This window comes from Oncorhynchus mykiss, chromosome 1 (genome assembly GCF_013265735.2).
Source record: "Oncorhynchus mykiss isolate Arlee chromosome 1, USDA_OmykA_1.1, whole genome shotgun sequence".
NCBI classification, from domain to species: domain Eukaryota; kingdom Metazoa; phylum Chordata; class Actinopteri; order Salmoniformes; family Salmonidae; genus Oncorhynchus; species Oncorhynchus mykiss.
In genome coordinates, this window is record NC_048565.1 from 86,459,213 (window position 1) to 86,481,709 (window position 22,497).

General features: G+C 40.8%; 2 protein-coding genes across 7 annotated transcripts in view; both read left to right on the forward strand.

The window, feature by feature from the left end:
- LOC118966027 (butyrophilin subfamily 1 member A1-like) overlaps nt 1–22,497 on the forward strand; it is a 70,011-nt gene that overhangs the window by 145 nt on the left and 47,369 nt on the right. The window contains exons 2-9 of one of the 5 annotated variants that reach the window (XM_036987829.1): nt 140–208; nt 827–1,177; nt 1,321–1,602; nt 1,729–2,010; nt 3,586–3,699; nt 5,168–5,188; nt 5,594–5,614; nt 5,845–5,888. In XM_036987829.1, the coding sequence (XP_036843724.1) occupies nt 142–208; nt 827–1,177; nt 1,321–1,602; nt 1,729–2,010; nt 3,586–3,699; nt 5,168–5,188; nt 5,594–5,614; nt 5,845–5,873 (1,167 nt within the window). In that variant the 5' untranslated portion in view covers nt 140–141 and the 3' untranslated portion in view covers nt 5,874–5,888. Of the gene's footprint in view, nt 1–139; nt 209–826; nt 1,178–1,320; nt 1,603–1,728; nt 2,011–3,585; nt 3,700–5,167; nt 5,189–5,593; nt 5,615–5,844; nt 5,926–22,497 lie in introns of those variants that run through there. The other 4 variants (XM_036987841.1, XM_036987844.1, XM_036987826.1 and 1 more) reach the window with 4 other exon arrangements.
- On the forward strand, nt 14,179–21,476 carry LOC118966031 (butyrophilin subfamily 2 member A1-like). Of its 2 annotated transcripts, XM_036987862.1 has the most exons (4): nt 14,179–14,827; nt 15,682–15,708; nt 19,398–19,424; nt 20,897–21,473. In XM_036987862.1, exons 1-4 carry the CDS (start codon nt 14,791–14,793, stop codon nt 21,424–21,426), a joined length of 621 nt encoding a protein of 206 aa, XP_036843757.1. In that variant the 5' UTR covers nt 14,179–14,790; the 3' UTR covers nt 21,427–21,473. The 2 variants fall into 2 exon arrangements, with proteins under 2 accessions (XP_036843757.1, XP_036843759.1); XM_036987864.1 differs by lacking the exon at nt 15,682–15,708 and having other exon boundaries at nt 20,897–21,476.

A 22,497-nucleotide genomic window follows, 5' to 3' on the forward strand; every position in this document is an offset into this window, starting at 1 on the left:
AAATGGATCAGCTAGTTTGCTATTGAAATGTGTTATACTATGTTATCCATTGTTATTGTATAATTAATGCTACAGTATTGCTTTCCTGGTTTCAAGTTGTGTTAGTCTTTCTCTTTATGATGAATACAATTGTCTTCAGGAATGAAGGTGACTCAACTAGACTGTCTGTGTGTGATTCTTCTACATCTCCTACACACAGCAGGCTCTGGTACAGTAGAATACATATTTAATATCTCACTGCCTTCAATACCTCTGTGTGTGTGATTAATATGATCTCATTGTGTCTTTAGTCACTATTGTGGGCTTAAGGGTTCTACACAGTCTAATCAAACAGAGCCGACGGAGGTCCTTTTGCTCCTCTGTCTACATAGTTCTACTACTTTTGTCTGTCGGCTCCATTTGTGTAAACTGTGGAGATCCCTTTAGGGTGTCTGGCCTAAGGTGATTTCCTCTCCTAGTCTCCTTTCCTTCATCTGCACTAGTGTGTGTGTGGTTATTATTATCTCATTGTGTCTTTAGTTGCTTGTATAGTGTTAAGGTGCATAACCTAAGGTGTATTCCTCTCCTAGTCTCCTTTCCTTCCTCTGCACTGATGTAAAAACTAAACTAATGGTGAATCCAACTCTTCTGTAGGCCTCCACCCTATAGTACTACTATATATCCTACAGTGTCTAGTGCTACTATATATACTACAGTGTCTAGTACTACTATATATACTACAGTGTATAGTACTACTATATATTATACAGTGTATTTCAAATCAGTGTAGATGAGAGAGGAAACCACTGTAAACTATTGAAACTGTTAATATGTCTGTTCTCTTCAGAGAAGTTTGAGGTTCTTGGTCCAACTGATTCCATTGTTGCTGTAGCTGGTGATGACATCGTTCTGCCCTGTTACCTCAAACCCAACATCAGCGTTGAGGACATGACAGTGGACTGGCTTAACCTGGACATCATAGACGGTCGTGTCTTTCGTTACCAAAACAGCGAAATCATACGAGATGATCAGATTCCCTCCTATAGAGGAAGAACTTCACTGTTTGAAGAGGAACTATGGAGGGGCAACACCTCTTTGAAACTGACCAGGGTACAAGGCACTGATGAGGGACATTACAAATGCTTAATTCAGTCAAAGAGCTGGTATGATGATTTCACTGTTCAAGTCCTCGTTAAAGGTGAGGTTTATTTTCATGTTAATTTAATAATCTAACTACAGTACAATGACATCACCTCTTTCCTTCATATTACTGGACACAGTATGTGTCTATTTGTTCACAGCCTGTCACCAGTTAACATCAGTCTGTCTGTGTGTCTGTAGCTGTAGGATCCAAGCCAGTGGTGTCAATTGTGGGACACAGAGAGGGAGGGATGGGTCTGCTGTGTGAATCAGAAGGCTGGCACCCTGAGCCTGAGCTGGTGTGGCTGAACAGTAAAGGAGTCCATCTCTCTGCTGGTCCTCCTGAGATACATAGAAGTTTCAAGGGATTCTACAGAGTCAAACGACATGTCATTGTCCAGGAGACTGACACCAACCGCTTTACCTGCAGAGTCCAACAGAGACAGATCAATGAGAAGATGGAGACAGAGATTCACCTCCCTAGTGAGTAACAACATAATATGATTTAGACATGAAACATTGCAGATATTGATATGTTAATGTACAGTATGTGTCTATTTGTTCACAGCCTGTCACCAGTTAACATCCAGTCTGTCTGTGTGTCTGTAGCTGTAGGATCCAAGCCAGTGGTGTCCATTGAGGGACACAGAGAGGGAGGGATGGGTCTGCTGTGTGAATCAGAAGGCTGGCACCCTGAGCCTGAGCTGGTGTGGCTGAACAGTAAAGGAGTCCATCTCTCTGCTGGTCCTCCTGAGACACACAGAGACTTCAATGGATTCTACAGAGTCAAACAATATGTCATTGTCCAGGAGACTGACACCAACCGCTTTACCTGCAGAGTCCAACAGAGCAGGATCAATGAGAAAATGGAGACAGAGATTCACCTCCCTAGTGAGTAACAACATAATATGATTTAGACATGAAACACTGGAGATATTGATGTGTGTTGAAGGAATTTAATTCCTCTGTTTTAATTCCCAATTAAAATTAAACCACTCTGTCAATTCATAAGAATTTGTAAGACCCTTATTTTATAGGAATGGACAGAGCCGGTCTTAAAAGTCAAGTAACAGCCTTTATTCAAGAGAGTACTGCCACAATACAGGTTACCACACACAGGTTATAAACTGAAAATGACATCATTAGTTCTAACACTACCCCGTGCCATCTCGGTTCCAGTACCAAGGCTGTGTATCAAGCCTTCCCACATCCGTCTCCCTACCAATTTAATATAATTTACGTTTCAAGGTTTTCTTGTGTAGATAAGCACTCTAGCCAGTCTGATTCATTTGTACCAAGGAACAGACCGTCATTGTTCTAAACTCTTGACCACATTCACACACACATTATTTTCAGTACTGGGATCAAGAAAGAAAACTCATACATATACAGTAACATTTAGTATTCTGATTAGTACATATACAGTAACATAATAGTATTTGGATTAGTACATATACAGTAACATAATAGTATTCTGATTAGTCAGTCCTGATTGAAATGTATACATAATTAGTCATCATTGATAAAAATTCCCTTAACAATGTGTTATTGTAAAGTATATGTTTTAACCAAAGGCTTTGAGACGACAATACAAAAGATTAGTGTTTATTATGACACAATCCACTGCTGTGTGGTAGTATTAGTACCAAACCCTGTTGTTGATGTGTGGTAGTATTAGTACCAAACCCTGTTGTTGATGTGCAATGATGTGTGGTATTATTAGTACCAAACCCTGTTGTTGATGTGTAATGATGTGTGGTATTATTAGTACCAAACCCTGTTGTTGATGTGTGGTAGTATTAGTACCAAACCCTGTTGTTGATGTGTAATGATGTGTGGTATTATTAGTACCAAACCCTGTTGTTGATGTGTGGTAGTATTAGTACCAAACCCTGTTGTTGATGTGTAATGATGTGTGGTAGTATTAGTACCAAACCCTGTTGTTGAAGTGTGGTAGTATTAGTACCAAACCCTGTTGTTGATGTGTGGTAGTATTAGTACCAAACCCTGTTGTTGGTGTGTAGTGATGTGTGGTAGTATTAGTACCAAACCCTGTTGTTGATGTGTGGTAGTATTAGTACCAAACCCTGTTGTTGATGTGTGGTAGTATTAGTACCAAACCCTGTTGTTGATGTGTGATAGTATTAGTACCAAACCCTGTTGTTGATGTGTGGTAGTATTAGTACCAATCCCTGTTGTTGATGTGTGGTAGTATTAGTACCAAATCCTGTTGTTGATGTGTAATGATGTGTGGTAGTATTAGTACCAAACCCTGTTGTTGATGTGCAATGATGTGTGGTATTATTAGTACCAAACCCTGTTGTTGATGTGTGGTAGTATTAGTACCAAACCCTGTTGTTGATGTGTAAATATGTGTGGTAGTATTAGTACCAAACCCTGTTGTTGATGTGTGGTAGTATTAGTACCAAACCCTGTTGTTGATGTGTAATGATGTTTGTGTTTTAGGTGAGTTATTTTATACAACCCCATGGAGAATGGCCTTCATTGTGTTATGCTGTCTGGGAGCCATCACTGTGATTGGGTTAGCTCTGGCTATCTACTGCATATGTTATAAGAAAGGTAATGGAGAGATTATATGAATGTTGAATTGTTGGAATGAAATGTCTGCAATGCTTTTTTCATCCTCACCACATTCACAGTGGTTGTATTCTATGGATACATGATAATATACTACACCTGCAGGTGATTCACATGTGAACACTGATGACTGATTTTAATCTCCAGGTGATTAACATGTTGACACTGATGACTGATTTTAATCTCCAGGTGAATAACATGTTGACACTGATGACTGATATTAATCTCCAGATGAATAACATGTTGACACTGATGACTGATTTTAATCTCCAGGTGAATAACATGTTAACACTGATGACTGATTTTAATCTCCAGGTGAATAACATGTTGACACTGATGACTGATTTTAATCTCCAGGTGATTCACATGTTAACACTGATGACTGATTTTAATCTCCAGGTGATTCACATGTTAACACTGATGACTGATTTTAACCATCAGGTGATTAACATGTTAACACTGATGACTGATTTTAATCTCTAGGTGATTCACATGTTAACACTGAGTACTGATTTTAACCATCAGGTGATTAACATGTTAACACTGATGACTGATTTTAATCTCCAGGTGATTCACATGTTAACACTAAGTACTGATTTTAACCATCAGGTGATTAACATGTTGACACTGATGACTGATTTAATCTGCAGGTGATTCACATGTTAACACTGATTGATTTTAACCATCAGGTGATTAACATGTTGACACTGAAGACTGATTTAATCTGCAGGTGATTCACATGTTAACACTGATGACTGATTTTAATCTCCAGGTGAATAACATGTTAACACTGAGTACTGATTTTAACCATCAGGTGATTAACATGTTGACACTGAGTACTGATTTTAACCATCAGGTGATTAACATGTTGACACTGATGACTGATTTTAACCATCAGGTGATTAACATGCTAATCAGGTGTGATAATAGATCAACTCAATCTGCAGTGGGGAAAGTATTATCCTTACCTGGGGGAGGCAGGGGTGGCAGGTAGCCTAGTGGTTAGAGCGTTGGATTTGGAACTGACAGGTCCCAAGATCAAATCCCCAAGCTGACAAGGTAAAAATATGTTTTTCTGCCCCTGAGCAAGGCAGTTAACCCACTGTTCCTAGGCGGTCATTGAAAATAAGAATTTGTTCTTAACTGACTTGCCTAGTTAAATAAAGGTCAAATGAACTCTGATACACCTGGATCACTGATGGACCAGTCACATTTATTTAATGAAATTAAGAAGTGGTAGTGGGTAGAATATCTTCATTGGGGAAGTTGTCTCACAGAGGTACGCTGGACTCATTTAGGTGGTGGGACTCATTTAGGTGGTGGAACTCAATTAGGATTTATGACATTAGAGAAGTAATATGAGACAAGGAGTCCCAGAGAGAAACTTCATCTTCTAGTGTTCATGTTAATGATGTTCTCACTGTCTTCCTTCTACTCTACATGTTTACAGATGATCTCAAGAAGGAAAGTGGTAAGTAGTGTCTTCAGATCATCACTTTGCAATAATTACTTGAAGCATTTAAAGTATTTTTTGGTTGCTGAGCACATTTTAAGATGTTCCATCTGATGTTGGAACAGTGGTATGAGACAAGGGCCGGGATTCAATTCAAGGAGCATTATAACACAGCACACTATAACAGACTTTTACAGGTATTTTACACTTGAGTCGACATGTGCAGTGTTTACTATGAATGTGATCTCTGTGAATGCCGGTGGAAAATGCCTTTAAAAAGTGCTTTGTCAGCTGTGAAGTGCCCTGCTGTATACTGCACATTGGATTGAATCCTGACTAAGGAGTCCCAGAGAGAGACTACATCTTCTAGTGTTCATGTTAATGATGTTCTCACTGTCTTCCATCTACTCTACATATTTACAGATGAACTCTGGGAGCAGAATCGTAAGTACTGTCATCAGATCATCACATTGATAACATTATATAATACAATGTCTCTTCTATAGATGTAACTTTTAGTTAAGTAGAAAACACTTCATGTTGTTTATATTAATGTTCCCTGACTTTTATCTGATGTTTTATATGAGACAAGGAGTCCCAGAGAGAGACTACATATTTTAGTGTTCATGTTAATGATGTTCTCACTGTCTTCCATCTACTCTACATGTTTACAGACAATAACAAGGAGAGGTTCTGTAAGTAGTGTCTTCAGATCATCACTTTGATAACATTATTAGAACCACAAAAGTAAGATTTTCTTTAATTTACTGACTTCAAGTAAAAAATACATTTTAAGAAGGTTATTTTGAGGTCATTGAGCTGATACTCTACATGTTTACAGATGACCTCACTGAGGAGCTCGGTAAGTAGTGTCTTCAGATCATCATTTTGCTAGAATAATTTGAAGCATTTTAAGTCTTTTTTGGATGAAAGAGCAGTGATAGACATTTGGGTGACAACCAAACAAAAAAGTCTAACATTGTTTTTCCACTGTCATTTGGTTGTGATTTTGGATGGTTGATAACATAGTGATAACACATTGGAAATTCAACTAACTTTTGGCAGTCTTTACATATACTGTAGGTTGTAATCTCGTTGATCAACGTCTCAACCAAATATTACCCAAATATCCACGTTGAGTTTACGTAGCTTGCCCAGTGGGTAGTTTCTGATGGACCAGAATCACTGATAGACCAGTCACATTTATTTAATGAAATTAAGAAGTGGTGGTAGGGTAGAATATCTTCATTGGAGAAGTTGGACTCATTTAGGTGGTGGAACTCAATTAGGATTTGTGACATTAGAGAAGTGATATGAGACAAGGAGTCCCAGATCATCACTTTGAAAGAATTATGTGAACCATTTTATAAAGGCTATTCGTAATCCATTTCAAAACTTACGTTGAGGCCCCAGGTATGTGATGTTGCCGTCAGATGCTCTTTCAAAGTAACAGGGAATACAAATCTCGAATAGTGTAAAAACAAACAGAAATGTATTTGCCAGACAATGGCTCCACGTTTCCAAAACACAGGTCATTTCACAGGCTACAGAGTCTTTCCATGATCAAAGCAAAATAATTATTTAAACTTTAAAGAAAAGGAAAATGATATATAGTAGTATTTTTTTCTTGTTAGTGTAAAAGCGATATAAAAGTCCTAGCTGACCCATAATGTATGGTAACTCCATACCTGAGTTCTAGCTGACCCATAATGTATGTTACCTCCATACCTGAGTTCTAGCTGACCCATAATGTATGTTACCTCCATACCTGAGTCCTAGCTGACCCATAATGTAAGGTAACTCCATACCTGAGTCCTAGCTGACCCATAATGTATGGTAACTCCATACCTGAGTCCTAGCTGACCCATAATGTATGGTTACTCCATACCTGAGTCCTAGCTGACCCATAATGTAAGGTAACTCCATACCTGAGTCCTAGCTGACCCATAATGTATGGTAACTCCATACCTGAGTCCTAGCTGACCCATAATGTAAGGTAACTCCTTAACTGAGTCCTAGCTGACCCATAATGTAAGGTAACTCCATACCTGAGTCCTAGCTGACCCATAACGTATGGTAACTCCATACCTGAGTCCTAGCTGACCCATAATGTAAGGTAACTCCATACCTGAGTCCTAGCTGACCCATAACGTATGGTAACTCCATACCTGAGTCCTAGCTGACCCATAATGTATGGTAACTCTATACCTGAGTCCTAGCTGACCCATAATGTATGGTAACTCCAAACCTGAGTCCTAGCTGACCCATAATATATGGTAACTCTATACCTGAGTCCTAGCTGACCTATAATGTATGTTACCTCCATACCTGAGTTCTAGCTGACCCATAATGTATGTTACCTCCATACCTGAGTTCTAGCTGACCCATAATGTATGTTACCTCCATACCTGAGTCCTAGCTGACCCATAATGTATGGTTACTCCATACCTGAGTCCTAGCTGACCCATAATGTATGGTTACTCCATACCTGAGACCTAGCTGACCCATAATGTATGGTTACTCTGGAGGCTGCTGAGGGGACGATGGCTCATAATAATGACTGGAACGGAGCAAATGGAATGTCAACAAACAACTGGAAACCATGTGTTGGATGTATTTAATACCATTTCACTTATTCTGCTCCAGCTTTTACCACGAGCCTGTTCTCCCCAATTAAGGTGCCACAAACTTCCTGTGATGTAGTCATGACTTTATTTAATACTCTGCATTTCCCAGCCTCTGTTCTGGCCCTGGGGACCGTGAAGAGACCTCTGCTACATGTCTTGAGTGGTACCGATGGGTGTCCTAACTATGTCAACTGCTTGAACAGAGAGTTTGGAACCTTTAACCCATCAACACCTTGTACAGAGACAAGAGTCATTCCGATGAGAACCATATCTCCGGGGACGAAGTTTCTTTTCTTGTTAATTTTTGTTGATCCTGCAACTCAGGAAAATACTCTTTGGTCCACCTCTTCCAGAACAAGTCTGACATACGCTGAGAGTACAAACCATTAGGAACACTTTCCTAATATTGAGTTGCACCCCATTTTGCCTCAATTCGTTAGGGCATGGACTCTACAAGGTGTCAAAAGCTTTCCCAAAGGATGCTGGTCCATGTTGACTCCAATGCTTCCCACAGATGTGTCAAGTTGGCTGGATATCCTTTGGTGGTGGACCATTCTTGATACACACGGAAAACTGTTGAGAAACCAACACTTGACTCTTCTGACATCAATCTATAGACCTGTACCCCTTTCTTTTCTTTCCAAAACAATTGAGCGTGTTATCTCTGATCAACTCTCTTGTTATCGCTCTCAGAACAATCTTCTTGACCCTAACCAGTCAGGCTTCAAGACGGGTCACTCAACCGAGACTGCTCTTTGTGTCACGGAGGCTCTCCGTATGGCCAAAGCAGACTCTCTCTCATCTGTTCTCATCCTCCTAGATCTATCCACTGCCTTCGACACTGGAAACCATCAGTAGAGAGGATCTGGGTCTGCACCATGTTTTCTCACTACTGGTGTCCCCCATGGCTCTGTTCTAGTTCCTCTCCTCTTCTCTCTATACACCAAGTCACTTGGCTCCATCATATCCTCACACCTCTCCATCAAAATGTACAACTCCACAGTGTCGTCCTCCCAGAGTGCAAAGAACCTTGGCGTGAACCTGGACAACACCCTGTCATTCTCTGAAAACATCAAAGCAGTGTCTCGCTACTGCAGATTCATGGTTTACATCCATATGACCATACCTCAAACAGGAAGTGGCACAGGTCCTAATCCAGGTACTTGTCATCTCCCGTCTTGACTAATACAAATCTCTGTTGGCTGGTCTCTTTGCTTGTGCCATGAAACCCCTGCAATTGATACAGAATGCTACAGCCCGCCTGGTTTTCAACCTTCCCAAGTTCTCCCATGTCAACCCGAATTATTTGTCCACTACAAGATCATGGTGCTTGCCTACGTAGCAGCAAGACGAACTGCCACTCCCTACCTTCAGGCTATGCTCAAATCCTACACCCCAACCCGAGCACTCCGTTCTGCCACCTCTGGTCTCCTTGCCATCCCACCCCTCCGGGAGGGCAGCTCCCGCTCAGCCCAGTCCAAGCTCTTCTCTGTCCTGGCACCCCAATGGTGGAACCAGTTTCCCCCTGAAGCTAGGACAGAATGCTCTTTTCAGATCAGTGCCAATCAGAGTGTGTGCATATATTCTTTGCTAGTTAGTAAGTTATTAGCCTAGTTAACTGTACGGGTCGTAAACAGAGCCCACCGTTGATATAACACCTCTTCTGGTCAGTGGTCTGTCCTGAATGGATATTTGTACATTTATTGAGTCTGATTCAATGCACCATTGTACTTTCTACTGGTAGCATGTTCTGATCCCTGTCCAGATCCGTTATCTCCTTTGCTTTCTCCTCTTCAGGAATAGAGGCAACAACTTGACTGTTGCTGATCCATTTGTTCAGTCTAAAGCCTCCTTTAGAACACAGTGATGTGCGGTCCTGAGTATGTGTCAAGGCTTCTTCCTCACTTGCTGCTGACTTTAGACAGTCATCTATATATTAGAGCACCACCAATCCTCCAGCTCCTTTTCCAGATCCAGAGAAATCTCAGGTCTGTGTCCTGCTCTGGAACGCTCACCTGGTGGAACATGACTTCAATATCTGTCATGAAGGCAACAGGCTCTTGGTGGAATCTGGACAAAACACCAATGATATAGTTTGTCATGTCTGGACCCTGCAGAAGCTGAGCATTCAGTGATGTCTCTTGTTAGGTGGCTCCACAGTCTAATACCACCCTCAGATTGTACTTCTTGGGATGACATACTCTGTGGTGAGGAATATACCAAAATATCTTGCTGTTGTCATTCTATAAGTCTATTGGCATGATCACTGCAAAGCCTTTGTCCAGGATGTCTGCCATGAAGTTGGTATAGTCCTTACAGGACCAGGGATTCTTACTGAGTTTCCATTTCAGGTTGAGAGCACGCTGTACTGCCACACAGCAGTTGTTGGGAAATTCAGCATCCTCATTCCTCAGTGGGAGGCAAATAATATAGTGACCACCACCAGCTTGGCTGACAGATACACTCTCCATGAAGAGATGATCTTGTCTTGATATTTCAAGCTGCTCCTCATGGTGGTGCTCTGGGAAATCATGCTTGACCTGTTGCTTCAGCAGCTCTTCCAACTCTACCACAGAGATTCTGTGTGACATTACATGAGACCGCCCATAAGTGGAGACATTCCCCTTTTTTAGAAGCCCATTCACAATCCAGACCAGAGTGGTTTTCACAGCGCAATGGGCCATATCTTCTTGGCTGTTTATGACCATCCATGGCTCAATGGCCTGAAGTATGTTTGTCAACAATACAATTTTAGAATCAATCTGCTTGAGAGACACTTTTTCCAAATATGGCCGTTGTTTCACATCTGTCTGGTTAGGAATCGGTGGAAGCTGGTGGGAGGAGCTATAGGAGGACAGGCTCATTGTAATGCCTGGAATGTAATAATTGGAACGGTATCAAACATCAATCATATTAAATCAAATTTGATTGGTACCATACACATATTTAGCAGATGTTTTTGCTTGTGGAAACCACATGGACAACCTCATGTTTGACTCCATTCCATTGATTTCACTCCAGCCATTACAATGAGCCCATCCTCCTATAGCTCCTCCCACCAGCCGCCGCTGGTAGGAATGTTCTCCTTAGTTACAGGGATTTCTTTCTGTGTGAAAACTGCAAGGATTTCAACAAAACTGCTGTCATCAAGGCTACTTATCTCCAAGCCAGAGACAACAAAGGTACTCATGACTTCCTGGTTGTTGATAGTGTTTTATTTTTAATTATTATTATTATTCAAATCAAATCAAATGCAGACCACCATAGTCCCTGTGTCCAACAACACCTAGGTAACCTGTCTAAATGACTATCACCGCTTAGCACTCATATCAATATCCTTGAAATGCTTTGAAAGGCTGATCATGGCTCACGTCAACACCATCATTCAAGACACCCTGGACCCACCCCAATTCGCATACCACCCCATCAGAACCACAGATGACACAATCTCTATTGCACTCCACAATCTGCCCTTTCCCACCTGGACAAAATGAACACCTACATGAGAATTCTGTTCATTGACAACAGCTCAGATTACAACACCACCAAGCTCATCACTAAGCTAAGGTCCCTGGGACTGAACATCTCCCTCTGCAACTGGATCCTGGACTTCCTGACGGGTCGCCCCCAGGTGGTTAGGGTAGACAATAACACATCCGCCATGCTGGCCCTCAACACAGGGGCCCCTCAGGGGTGCGTGCTTGGTCCCCTCGGGTACTCCCTGTTCACTCGTGACTGCATGGACACTTAGAACTCCAACACGGTGGTAGGCCTGATCACCAAAGACAATGAGACAGCCTTAGGAGGAGGTCAGAGACCCGGCAGTGTGGTGACAGGACAACAACCTCTACCTCGACTTCAGTAAGACAAAGGAGTTGAGCTAAAATTTGAGTTGCCCAATGCTGAATTTCTCCAAAAGGTACAACCTTTCTTTACTGTTCTCGGTCCGTTCTTCGATAGCGTGTTCAAAGCCATGTACAAAGAACCTGTAGTCTAGTGGGTCACCCTTAAACACTGGTACAAAGATATGTAGTCTAGTGGGTCACCCTTAAACACTGGTACAAAGAACCTGTAGTGTAGTGGGTCACCCAGTCGTACACTAAGAGGTGGTAATGAAGACAACCTTTGCTGCCTTACCAGCATTTTGGTGTAGCAGAATGTTGACAATACTGTCCGTGTTGTCAGCTCCACCCTGATCTGGGTTGAAAGGCCTTCCTCCCCTAGTTGGAAGTTACAGCTGCCTATCTTTTGGTCTTACAACAGTGTGTTAGTTGACCTATGATGAACAGTTGTATATGGTGATAGTACTTATTTACAACATAGTATATTGACCCTGGCCCTGTGCAGTATGAACAGAGCTGTATGTGGTGGTAGTTATAACATAGTACTTGGACCCTGGCCCTGTGCAGTATAAACAGAGCTGTATGTGGGGGTAGTTACAACATAGTACTTGGGCCCTGTGCGGTATGAACAGAGCTGTATGTGGTGGTAGTTATAACATACTACACAGTATATTGACCCTGGCCCTGTGCAGTATGAACAGACGTGGTGAACAATGGGGATCCCAGGTCAGCCAAGATGCGTGACTGTGTGATATGGAGACCTGTGACAACCTGAGTGGTGGTGGTCACCATTTTACTTTGAGTAACCTTCCCCATGGTATCTTCAGGCCTTCCCATTACATTTAGGTATAGTTCATTAAATCATCTGCTTTGTTTCCCCATTTCTTGAGTGGCTTCCTACTCATGGAATACATGCGGCTTAGCACTGTTAGCTAATATTTCAGCTTCAAGCTCCAAACCTTTATTTTGTGCCTTGAGTTGAGCCTCCTGTTTCTCCAATGCATGTTTACTTTTCAATGCTTCAGATTTAACCAGTGAGGCTTCCCTTTCAGCCTTCAAATAGAGCCTGATAGAAGATGTGGTGGATTGTCCTGAGTGCCTGCTGTGTTGTGATCTATTTACATGTTTTGATGAGACATTGGAGATACTGTCCCTTGTCTGGTCCTCCTCATCAGTTTTGATGAGACATTGGATATACTGTCCCTTGGCTGGACCTCCTCATCAGTTTTGATAAGACATTGGAGATACTGTCCCTTGTCTGGTCCTCCTCATCAGTTTTGATGAGACATTGGAGATACTGTCCCTTGTCTGGACATCCTCATCAGTTTTTTTTGCTGCTGTGCTTTACTGTGCTTCTAACGTCCATATTGGTTGCCAAACAATTCCGTGTTGCTGCGTTTGGGCAATACCATTCAACCTGATACTTTTTTGCCTTCTCAGCAGAATACAAAGCCTTTATGGACTCATTGAGATCATGCAACAACTTAACCAACTTTGAGAAATCTTTGTGTCATCAAAGATTTCAACATTTCCATCATCCCCCATAAGTTGTGTGATCCCATTTCTCTTTTAGTAAGTGCACCCAACTTAGCACTTCTAGATCCTTTATACTTTTGCAATGTTTCAATTGGATCCATTGTAAGGGCAGATAAGAGCACTGAACATCAAATCCCATTCAATTCCATTGATTTGCAACCGTCAGCACGGTGTGAACACATTTTAGCACTGCATAGGTTAAAATGAGCCAAAAATGAAGTCATCACAACTCAGACACAGCAGCCAATCAGCAAAGCGTCCTCTTTTAGCCGCTCCACAAAGAGTTCTTGTCTCAGCGCGCAAATCCAACAACAAAAGACACACACGATTCCAAGCTACACGAGCGATCGATTCCAAGCTTACAAGTTCCACAAATTCATTCAACACATAGAGCAGAGACAAAACGGAAGAACAACCACAATTCTCTCCTCTTTATTCACAGTGAAAAGCGCAAATCAAACTGTCACAGAGCTTCAATAGCATCAGTCACTTCTAACACTGTCACAGGGGACATCCATTTACAGTTGAGGAGCGCCACTAGTTCTACCTCCGGTCAGATGAAATGTTCGCCTCTTTACCTCCGGTCTGATGAGTGATCACGTTCATAAACCTTTCGTCAGCGTTCCATTCAGCGAGGTCTTTTGTCAAATTTAAAGGCAATTAGTAATCCAGTCATGTGATTTCGCCATTCCAAAGTAACCACAAAACAGGGAATCCAACACTCCTATAGCATAACAACAGAAATGCATTTGCCAGACAAAGGATCCACGTTTCCAAAACACAGATTTCATAGGCTAGAAAACAAAAGAGTATATAGTAGGTTTCTTAGTTCATGTAATAGTGATTAAAAAACTGTATTGTAACGCCTTACCTGAGTCCTAGCTAACCCATAATGCCAATGTTCTCAATTTGAATTATACGCACGAGTTGGAATTTAGTCACTTACTGGTTCCAAAAAGACATTTTGAAAAGGTTCTTCAAAGCTCCCCTTAAGTCTACAAAGGTTAAAAAAATTAATTGCTGGGCCTCCCGAGTGGCACAAGGCAGTGATAGCTTTGCCACTAAAGATTCTGGGTTTGAGTCCAGGCTCTGTCGCAGACGGCCGCGACCGGGAGACCAATGGGGAGGCGCACAATTGGCTCAGCATCGTCTGGGTTAGGTGAGGGTTTGGCCGGCAGGGATGTCCTTGTCCCATCGTGTACCAGCAACTCCTGTGGCGGGCCGGGCGCATTGCACGCTGACACCGTCGCTAGCTCTACGGTGGTTCCGCTGGCTTCCAGGTTTAGTGGGCATTGTGTCAAGAAGCAGTGCGGCTTGGTTGGGTTGTGGTTCAGAAGAAACGGAAGAAACTACCTCGACCTTTGCCTCTCCCGAGTCCGTACGGGAGTTGCAGCGATGAGACAGGACTGTTGGGGAGAAAAAGGGGTAAAATACACAAAATAAAATACGACCTGATGGCAGAGTATAGGTTCTTAAATTAATCTTAAGTTTATTTTTTTTAACCTTATTATCCTAAAAGATCATACCTTTTATTTTTAGAGTGTAGACTAGAGAGTTAGCCAACACATGTTGATTCCCCCTTGGACACCATTGATGTGTCTAATTGACTATATGTATGTGTTTATCTGTAGAAATACTGACTTCTCAGCTGGGTAAGTATTAAGGCTTTGTTACCTACTGTATATGATGGCTTATAAATGTTAGCTTTGTCAATGGAGTTGAGTGGTGATGAGTGGCTGTGGACTGTACCTCCGACTATCAGTCGATACTTGTAAAAATGTAAATTCTTAAACTCTTACCTTGAACCTGTTTGTCCTGTGTAATTGTGTGACTTTCTTTGTTTGCTGAAATCTGTAGTTTATTAAAGTAGCATTTTAGGGGACCTCTGCCAAAGGAGTTGTTGTGTGAAGGAGCAGCCCATCATTGCACGGCTGATTTAAAAAAACAAACATTTGGCAGTGAACACCTAGACTAAAATGTTTAACGAAAAACTATGGATTTCCAGTCCAACTGACAACTCTATAACAATCAGGACAAGGATAAGCACAGCTACACAGTAATACAGTTAAATAATGGATATGTAATGGAGATAATGGATATGTTTAAGAGCATTAAGTTGTCGTGCCTGATTGAAGTCAATGTTTTACTCCATTGTGATTATAACCGTTTTTATCCAAAACTACAGATTTCAGCAAACAAAAAAGGCACACAGTTACACAGGACACACATAGGTACAAAGAAAGCATTAAAGAATGAGCATTTACAAGTATGGACAAGTATGAACTAGTGAGTGACTGGATGTAGTGACGGTACACTCTTCTGGGTGCATCGCTCTAGAAGTCATTATGGAGGATGTCCTTATTACAGGGTTCTAAACTATAGCTTCGGTATATGCAGTCTTCCAGTACATCAATAATACATTGACAATGTCTAAACGTTTGTGTACAGTGATGAAAAACCTGTATATCTCAATGATTAATATTGGTTAAATATAATGTCTCCACAGATTTTGTGAACACAAACTGGAGTCCAGGTAAAGGAAGAACTGATTTCTAATATTTTGAATGTACTTTTTCTTGGAATCTTGTTTGCAGTTATAGTATGATAGATAATTAATGTAAATCAAATCAAATCAAATTTTATTTGTCACATACACATGGTTAGCAGATGTTAATGCGAGTGTAGCGAAATGCTTTTGCTTCTAGTTCCGACAATGCAGTAATAACAAGTAATCTAACTAACAATTCCAAAACTACTGTCTTGTACACAGTGTAAGGGGATAAAGAATATGTACATAAGGATATATGAATGAGTGATGGTACAGAGCAGCATAGGCAAGATGCAGTAGATGGTATCGAGTACAGTATGTACATGAGGTGAGTATGTAAACAAAGTGGCATAGTTAAAGTGGCTAGTGATACATGTATTACATAAGAATACAGTCGATGATATAGAGTACAGTATATACGTATGCATATGAGATGAATAATGTAGGGTAAGTAACATTATATAAGGTAGCATTGTTTAAAGTGGCTAGTGATATATTTACATCATTTCCCATCAATTCCCATTATTAAAGTGGCTGGAGTTGAGTCAGTGTCAGTGTGTTGGCAGCAGCCACTCAATGTTAGTGGTGGCTGTTTAACAGTCTGATGGCCTTGAGATAGAAGCTGTTTTTCAGTCTCTCGGTCCCAGCTTTGATGCACCTGTACTGACCTCGTCTTCTGGATGATAGCGGGGTGAACAGGCAGTGGCTCGGGTGGTTGATGTCCTTGATGATCTTTATGGCCTTCCTGTGACATCGGGTGGTGTAGGTGTCCTGGAGGGCAGGTAGTTTGCCCCCGGTGATGCGTTGTGCAGACCTCACTACCCTCTGGAGAGCCTTACGGTTGAGGGCGGAGCAGTTGCCGTACCAGGCGGTGATACAGCCCGACAGGATGCTCTCGATTGTGCATCTGTAGAAGTTTGTGAGTGCTTTTGGTGACAAGCCGAATTTCTTCAGCCTCCTGAGGTTGAAGAGGCGCTGCTGTTCCTTCTTCACAATGCTGTCTGTGTGAGTGGACCAATTCAGTTTGTCTGTGATGTGTATGCCGAGGAACTTAAAACTTGCTACCCTCTCCACTACTGTTCCATCGATGTGGATAGGGGGGTGTTCCCTCTGCTGTTTCCTGAAGTCCACAATCATCTCCTTAGTTTTGTTGACGTTGAGTGTGAGGTTATTTTCCTGACACCACACTCCGAGGGCCCTCACCTCCTCCCTGTAGGCCGTCTCGTCGTTGTTGGTAATCAAGCCTACCACTATTGTGTCGTCCGCAAACTTGATGATTGAATTGGAGGCGTGCGTGGCCACGCAGTCGTGGGTGAACAGGGAGTACAGGAGAGGGCTCAGAACGCACCCTTGTGGGGCCCCAGTGTTGAGGATCAGCGGGGAGGAGATGTTGTTGCCTACCCTCACCACCTGGGGGCGGCCCGTCAGGAAGTCCAGTCCAGTGTTTTATTACATTGTGTCAGTGTTTGGCACTAAATTTGACTGAAGTTACCATCAATCTCACCACTGGCATAACACAGTTTCTCTGGACACCCGCAAGGTCGGAGTTCGCCCCCCCTGAAATAAAAATTGAAGTATAGACTACCGATCACTGACTATCATGCTGTAATCGCGACATGTCTATGCGGCTGCATGCCTATCGAATCGATGATGGGCTTTCTGTGGTACCAAGGCTTAGCTTTGGCTAATGGATAAATGTTCATTGGTAGACAGGCCTATTTGGTCAGTGGTAATAATGTAATTACTTGTTCAGTAATTCAAGTTGTAATTTCAATCATTGCAGATTGTAAAATAAATGTAAAATAAATGCCTTGACAGTCTTTCCTGATACATTGATAATTCATCTCTTTCCGTAACGTGTCGAGGACGGCGATTAATAAAAGCAGTTGAGCTGACAGCTGTTTTGCACTGTTTCTCTATGGTTTTAGTCATTCTAACCTTTAAACAGTGTACATTCCTCCTATAGACAAGGGGAGAAGGGTGATGTTAAGGGCTCGATTTTCTCGCTCTGAGCATGTGCAATGTGTCTGCCTCCGCATTAAACGTTTGACTTCCACAAAACTACTTCTTTACTTATTTTAGGTTTAAGGAAGTGTGTAGGTCGCATTTGTTATATATTTAGATCCTCCTGCTCGAAACAAATTCAGACTGATTTGCCATGTCTGTGCCTTGAATTGAAGTCGTGCTGAATTGGGGTGGCAGCGTAACCTAGTGGTTAGAGCGTTGGACTAGTAACCAAAAGGTTGTAAGATCAAATCCCCGACTTGACACGGTACATATCTGTCGTACTGTCCCTAAACAACACTGTTCCTAGGCCGTCATTGAAAATAAGAATCTGTTCTTAACTGACTTGCCTAGTTTAATAAAAAAATGTTTTTCCAAGGACTGCCCCTGCCCCTTTGACTTAACGTTGCAGTGAAGTAAAATAAATAAATAAATAATAAATGTAGTGATACTTTTGACCACCATAGGGAGGCAAATACACGTCTTCTGACTTATAAAACGGTGGGAAATCAAACAAATAAGTCATGTAAACATAAACAAAGAAGTCATGTAAACATGAACAAATAAGTCATGTAAACATGAACAAATAAGTCATGTAAACATGAACAAATAAGTCATGTAAACATAAACAAAGAAGTCATGTAAACAAACATATTTTTAACTAATTCTAGTGCCTGTTTTCGGGGACTGTCAGCTTGTGGGCTCCCGAGTGACGCAGCGGTCTAAGCACGGCATCTCAGTGCTAGAGGCGTCACTACTTGGTTTGATCCCGGGCTGTATCACAACCTGCTGTGATGGGGAGTCCCATAGGGCGGCGCACAATTGGCCCAGCGTTGTCCGGGTTTGGGGAGGTTTTGGCCGGGGTAGGCCCTCATTGTAAAATAAGAATTTGTTCTTAACTGACTTGCCTAGTAAAATAAAGGTAAAATAAAAAAGAAATAAAAATTGTAAAGTAAGAATTTGTTTCTTAACTGAATTGCATAGTTTAAATAAAGGTTAAATAAAAAACATTATTAATTGATTATAGATATTACTGAACTGCTGTATTTGAAGTACAACTCCCTTCTGCCCAGTTTCACTGATGTTGCTACGGCAACTCAAGCTGTTTTTACCATCCCTGTAACCCTTGCTTCTGCAGAGAGATCATTTTCTAAACTAAAACACATAAAGAACTATCTAAGAAACATTAGGCTCTCGGTCTGATATGAGTTTTTGAACACCTCAGTAAGCTCCACTCATTACACTGGCGCTGTCGTAGCCTTGACAACAGCACTGACTATCCCATCAAACTATCAATCAGTTTCTTTTTCACTTTTTCAGTCACATTCCTGAAGCCAAAAAAACTACATTTAGCTTCCTATCACATATGGAAAAGAAAAAGGTTTATGAATGAATTTATGGAGGGTTACTGTCAAAATGATTTATTATATATACTGTGCGTATACTGTATAACAAATTGGCTCTTGGTCTCCCCACCTTCCTGGGACTGCTGGGGTGTCAGATATGCCAGTGTTTCTCCCCATATGTTCACTAAGATTCAAATTATTATAGGTCTTCATAGTTTGAGGTCTGGGTTGAACAACACAAATGTGCACTTACAGTTGTTTGTGATATCCATCAGTATGTTGCTCATTTTCATAACCAACCGTCTCTTACTCTATATATTTCAGATTTTGAAACCATCAGAAGACATGCAGGTGTGTTTTATGCTCTGTGACATCCACAAATTAATACATACCATATGAAACGTAACATAATATACCAAATAGAGTGTCTAGGATTTACTTACAGAATAATAGTAGTGATGTCATTGTGTTTACCATAGTGTATTATACCACTGATGATGATGTCATTATGTCATCGTGTTTATCATAGTGTATTATACCACTGATGTTGATGTCATGATGTCATTGTGTTTACCATAGTGTATTATACCACTGATGTTGATGTCATTGTGTTTACCATAGTGTATTATACCACTGATGTTGATGTCATGATTTCATTGTGTTTACCATAGTGTATTATACCAATGATGATGATGTCATTGTGTTTACCATAGTGTATTATACCACTGATGTTGATGTCAGTGTGTTTACCATAGTGTATTATACCAATGATGATGATGTCATTGTGTTTACCATAGTGTATAATACCACTGATGTTGATGTCATTATGTCATTGTGTTTACATAGTGTATTATACCACTGATGTTGATGTCATGATGTCATTGTATTTATCATAGTGTATTATACCACTGATGATGATGTCATTGTGTTTACCATAGTGTATTATACCACTGATGTTGATGTCATGATGTCATTGTGTTTATCATAGTGTATTATACCACTGATGATGATGTCATTGTGTTTACCATAGTGTATTATACCACTGATGTTGATGTCATGATGTCATTGTGTTTACCATAGTGTTTTATACCACTGATGTTGATGTCATTGTGTTTACCATAGTGTATTATACCACTGATGTCATGATGTCATTGTGTTTACCATAGTGTATTATACCACTGATGTTGATGTCATGATGTCATTGTGTTTACCATAGTGTTTTATACCACTGATGTTGATGTCATGATGTCATTGTGTTTACCATAGTGTTTTATAACCAGTGATGTTGTCATTGTGTTTACCATAGTGCATTATACCACTGATGTGATGTCATTGTGTTTACCATAGTGTATTATACCACTGATGTTGATGTCATGATGTCATTGTGTTTACCATAGTGTATTATACCACTGATGTGATGTCAGGATGTCATTGTGTTTACCATAGTGTATTATACCACTGATGATGATGTCATTTTGTTTACCATAGTGCATTATACCACTGATGATGATGTCATTGTGTTTACCATAGTGGATTATACCACTGATGTTGATGTCATGATGTCATTGTGTTTACCATAGTGTATTATACCACTGATGTGATGTCATGATGTCATTGTGTTTACCATAGTGTATTATACCACTGATGATGATGTCATTTTGTTTACCATAGTGCATTATACCACTGATGATGATGTCATTGTGTTTACCATAGTGTTTTATACCACTGATGTTGATGTCATGATGTCATTGTGTTTACTATAGTGTATTATACCACTGATGATGGTGTCATTGTGTTTACATAGTGTATGTTTCTCTCCACAGTGGATGTGACTCTAGACCCTGATACTGCACATCGTAACCTCATCCTGTCTGATGACGGGAAACAAGTGAGACATGGAGAACTAAATCAGGTTCTCTCTGACAACAGGAAGAGGTATAAAAATTGGTCCGGTGTCCTCGGAAATGTGGGCTTCTCAAGGAAGTTCTACTATGAGGTGAAGGTGGAGGGGAAGACTGAGTGGACTTTGGGAGTGGTCAGAAGGTCCATCAATAGGAATGAGAGGTCTAGACCGATCCCTTATAAAGGATACTGGACTGTGGAGCTGAAGGATGGAAAGTACACAGCTCACGCTGATTCCCCTCTCACCCTCTTACTGAGAGAGAAGCCCCTGAAAGTGGGTGTGTTTGTGGATTATGAGAAGGGACAGGTATCCTTCTACAATGTGGAGGCCAGGTCTCATATCTACTCTTTCACACGCTCCAAATTTTCTAAGAAACTCTATCCATTCTTCAACCCTGGTGGTTCAGATAGTATTTCACTGGTCGTCTGTCCTGTGGATGCCACTGACTGACTGTTTTAACCTTTCTGATCTCCCCATCCCGGATCCGGGATCGTGAATACAGACTCAAGCTCATTACCATAACGCAACGTTAACTATTCATGAAAATCGCAAATGAAATGAAATAAATATGCTAGCTCTCAAGCTTAGCCTTTTGTTAACAACACTGTCATCTCTGATTTTCAAAATATGCTTCTCAACCATTGCAAAACAAGCATTTGTGTAACAGTATTGTAGGCTAACGTAGCATTTAGCAATAGCATTCAGCTGGCAACATTTACACAAAAAAACAGAAAAGCATTCAAATAAAATCATTTACCTTTGAAGAACTTCAGATGTTTTCAATGAGGAGACTCTCAGATAGCAAATGTTCAGTTTTTCCTGAAAGATTATTTGTTTAGGACAAATCGCTCCGTTTTCTGCGTCACGTTTAGCTATGAAAAAACCCCTGTATCCAGGATTGTGTAAATCTATCAGCAAGCTCATTAGCATAACACAACGTTAACTATTTATGAAAATCGCAAATGAAATGAAATAAATATGCCATCTCTCAAGCTTAGCCTTTTGTAAACAACACTGTCATCTCAGATTTTCAAAATATGCTTCTCAACCATAGGAAAACAATCATTTGTGTAAAAGTAGCTAGCTAGCGTTAGCATTTCGCGTTAGCATTTAGCGTTAGCATTAGCGTTAGCATCCAGCACGCAACATTAACAAAAACATAAAAGCCTTCAAATAAAATAATTTACCTTTGAAGAACTTCTGATGTTTTCAATGAGGATACTCTCAGTTAGATAGCAGATGCTCAGTTTTTCCAAAAAGATTCCTTGTGTATTAGAAATAGCTCCGTTTTATACATCACATTTGGCTACCAAAAAAAATCCGAAAATTCAGTCCTCAAAACGCGAACTTTTTTCCAAATTAACTCCATAATATCGACTGAAAACATGGCAAACGTTGTTTAGAATCAATCATCAAGGTGTTTTTCACATATCTCTTCATTGATACATCGTTCTTGGACACATGCTTTCTCCCCTGAATCAAATGGTAAAGTAGAAGCAGCTGGCAATTGCGCACCGAATT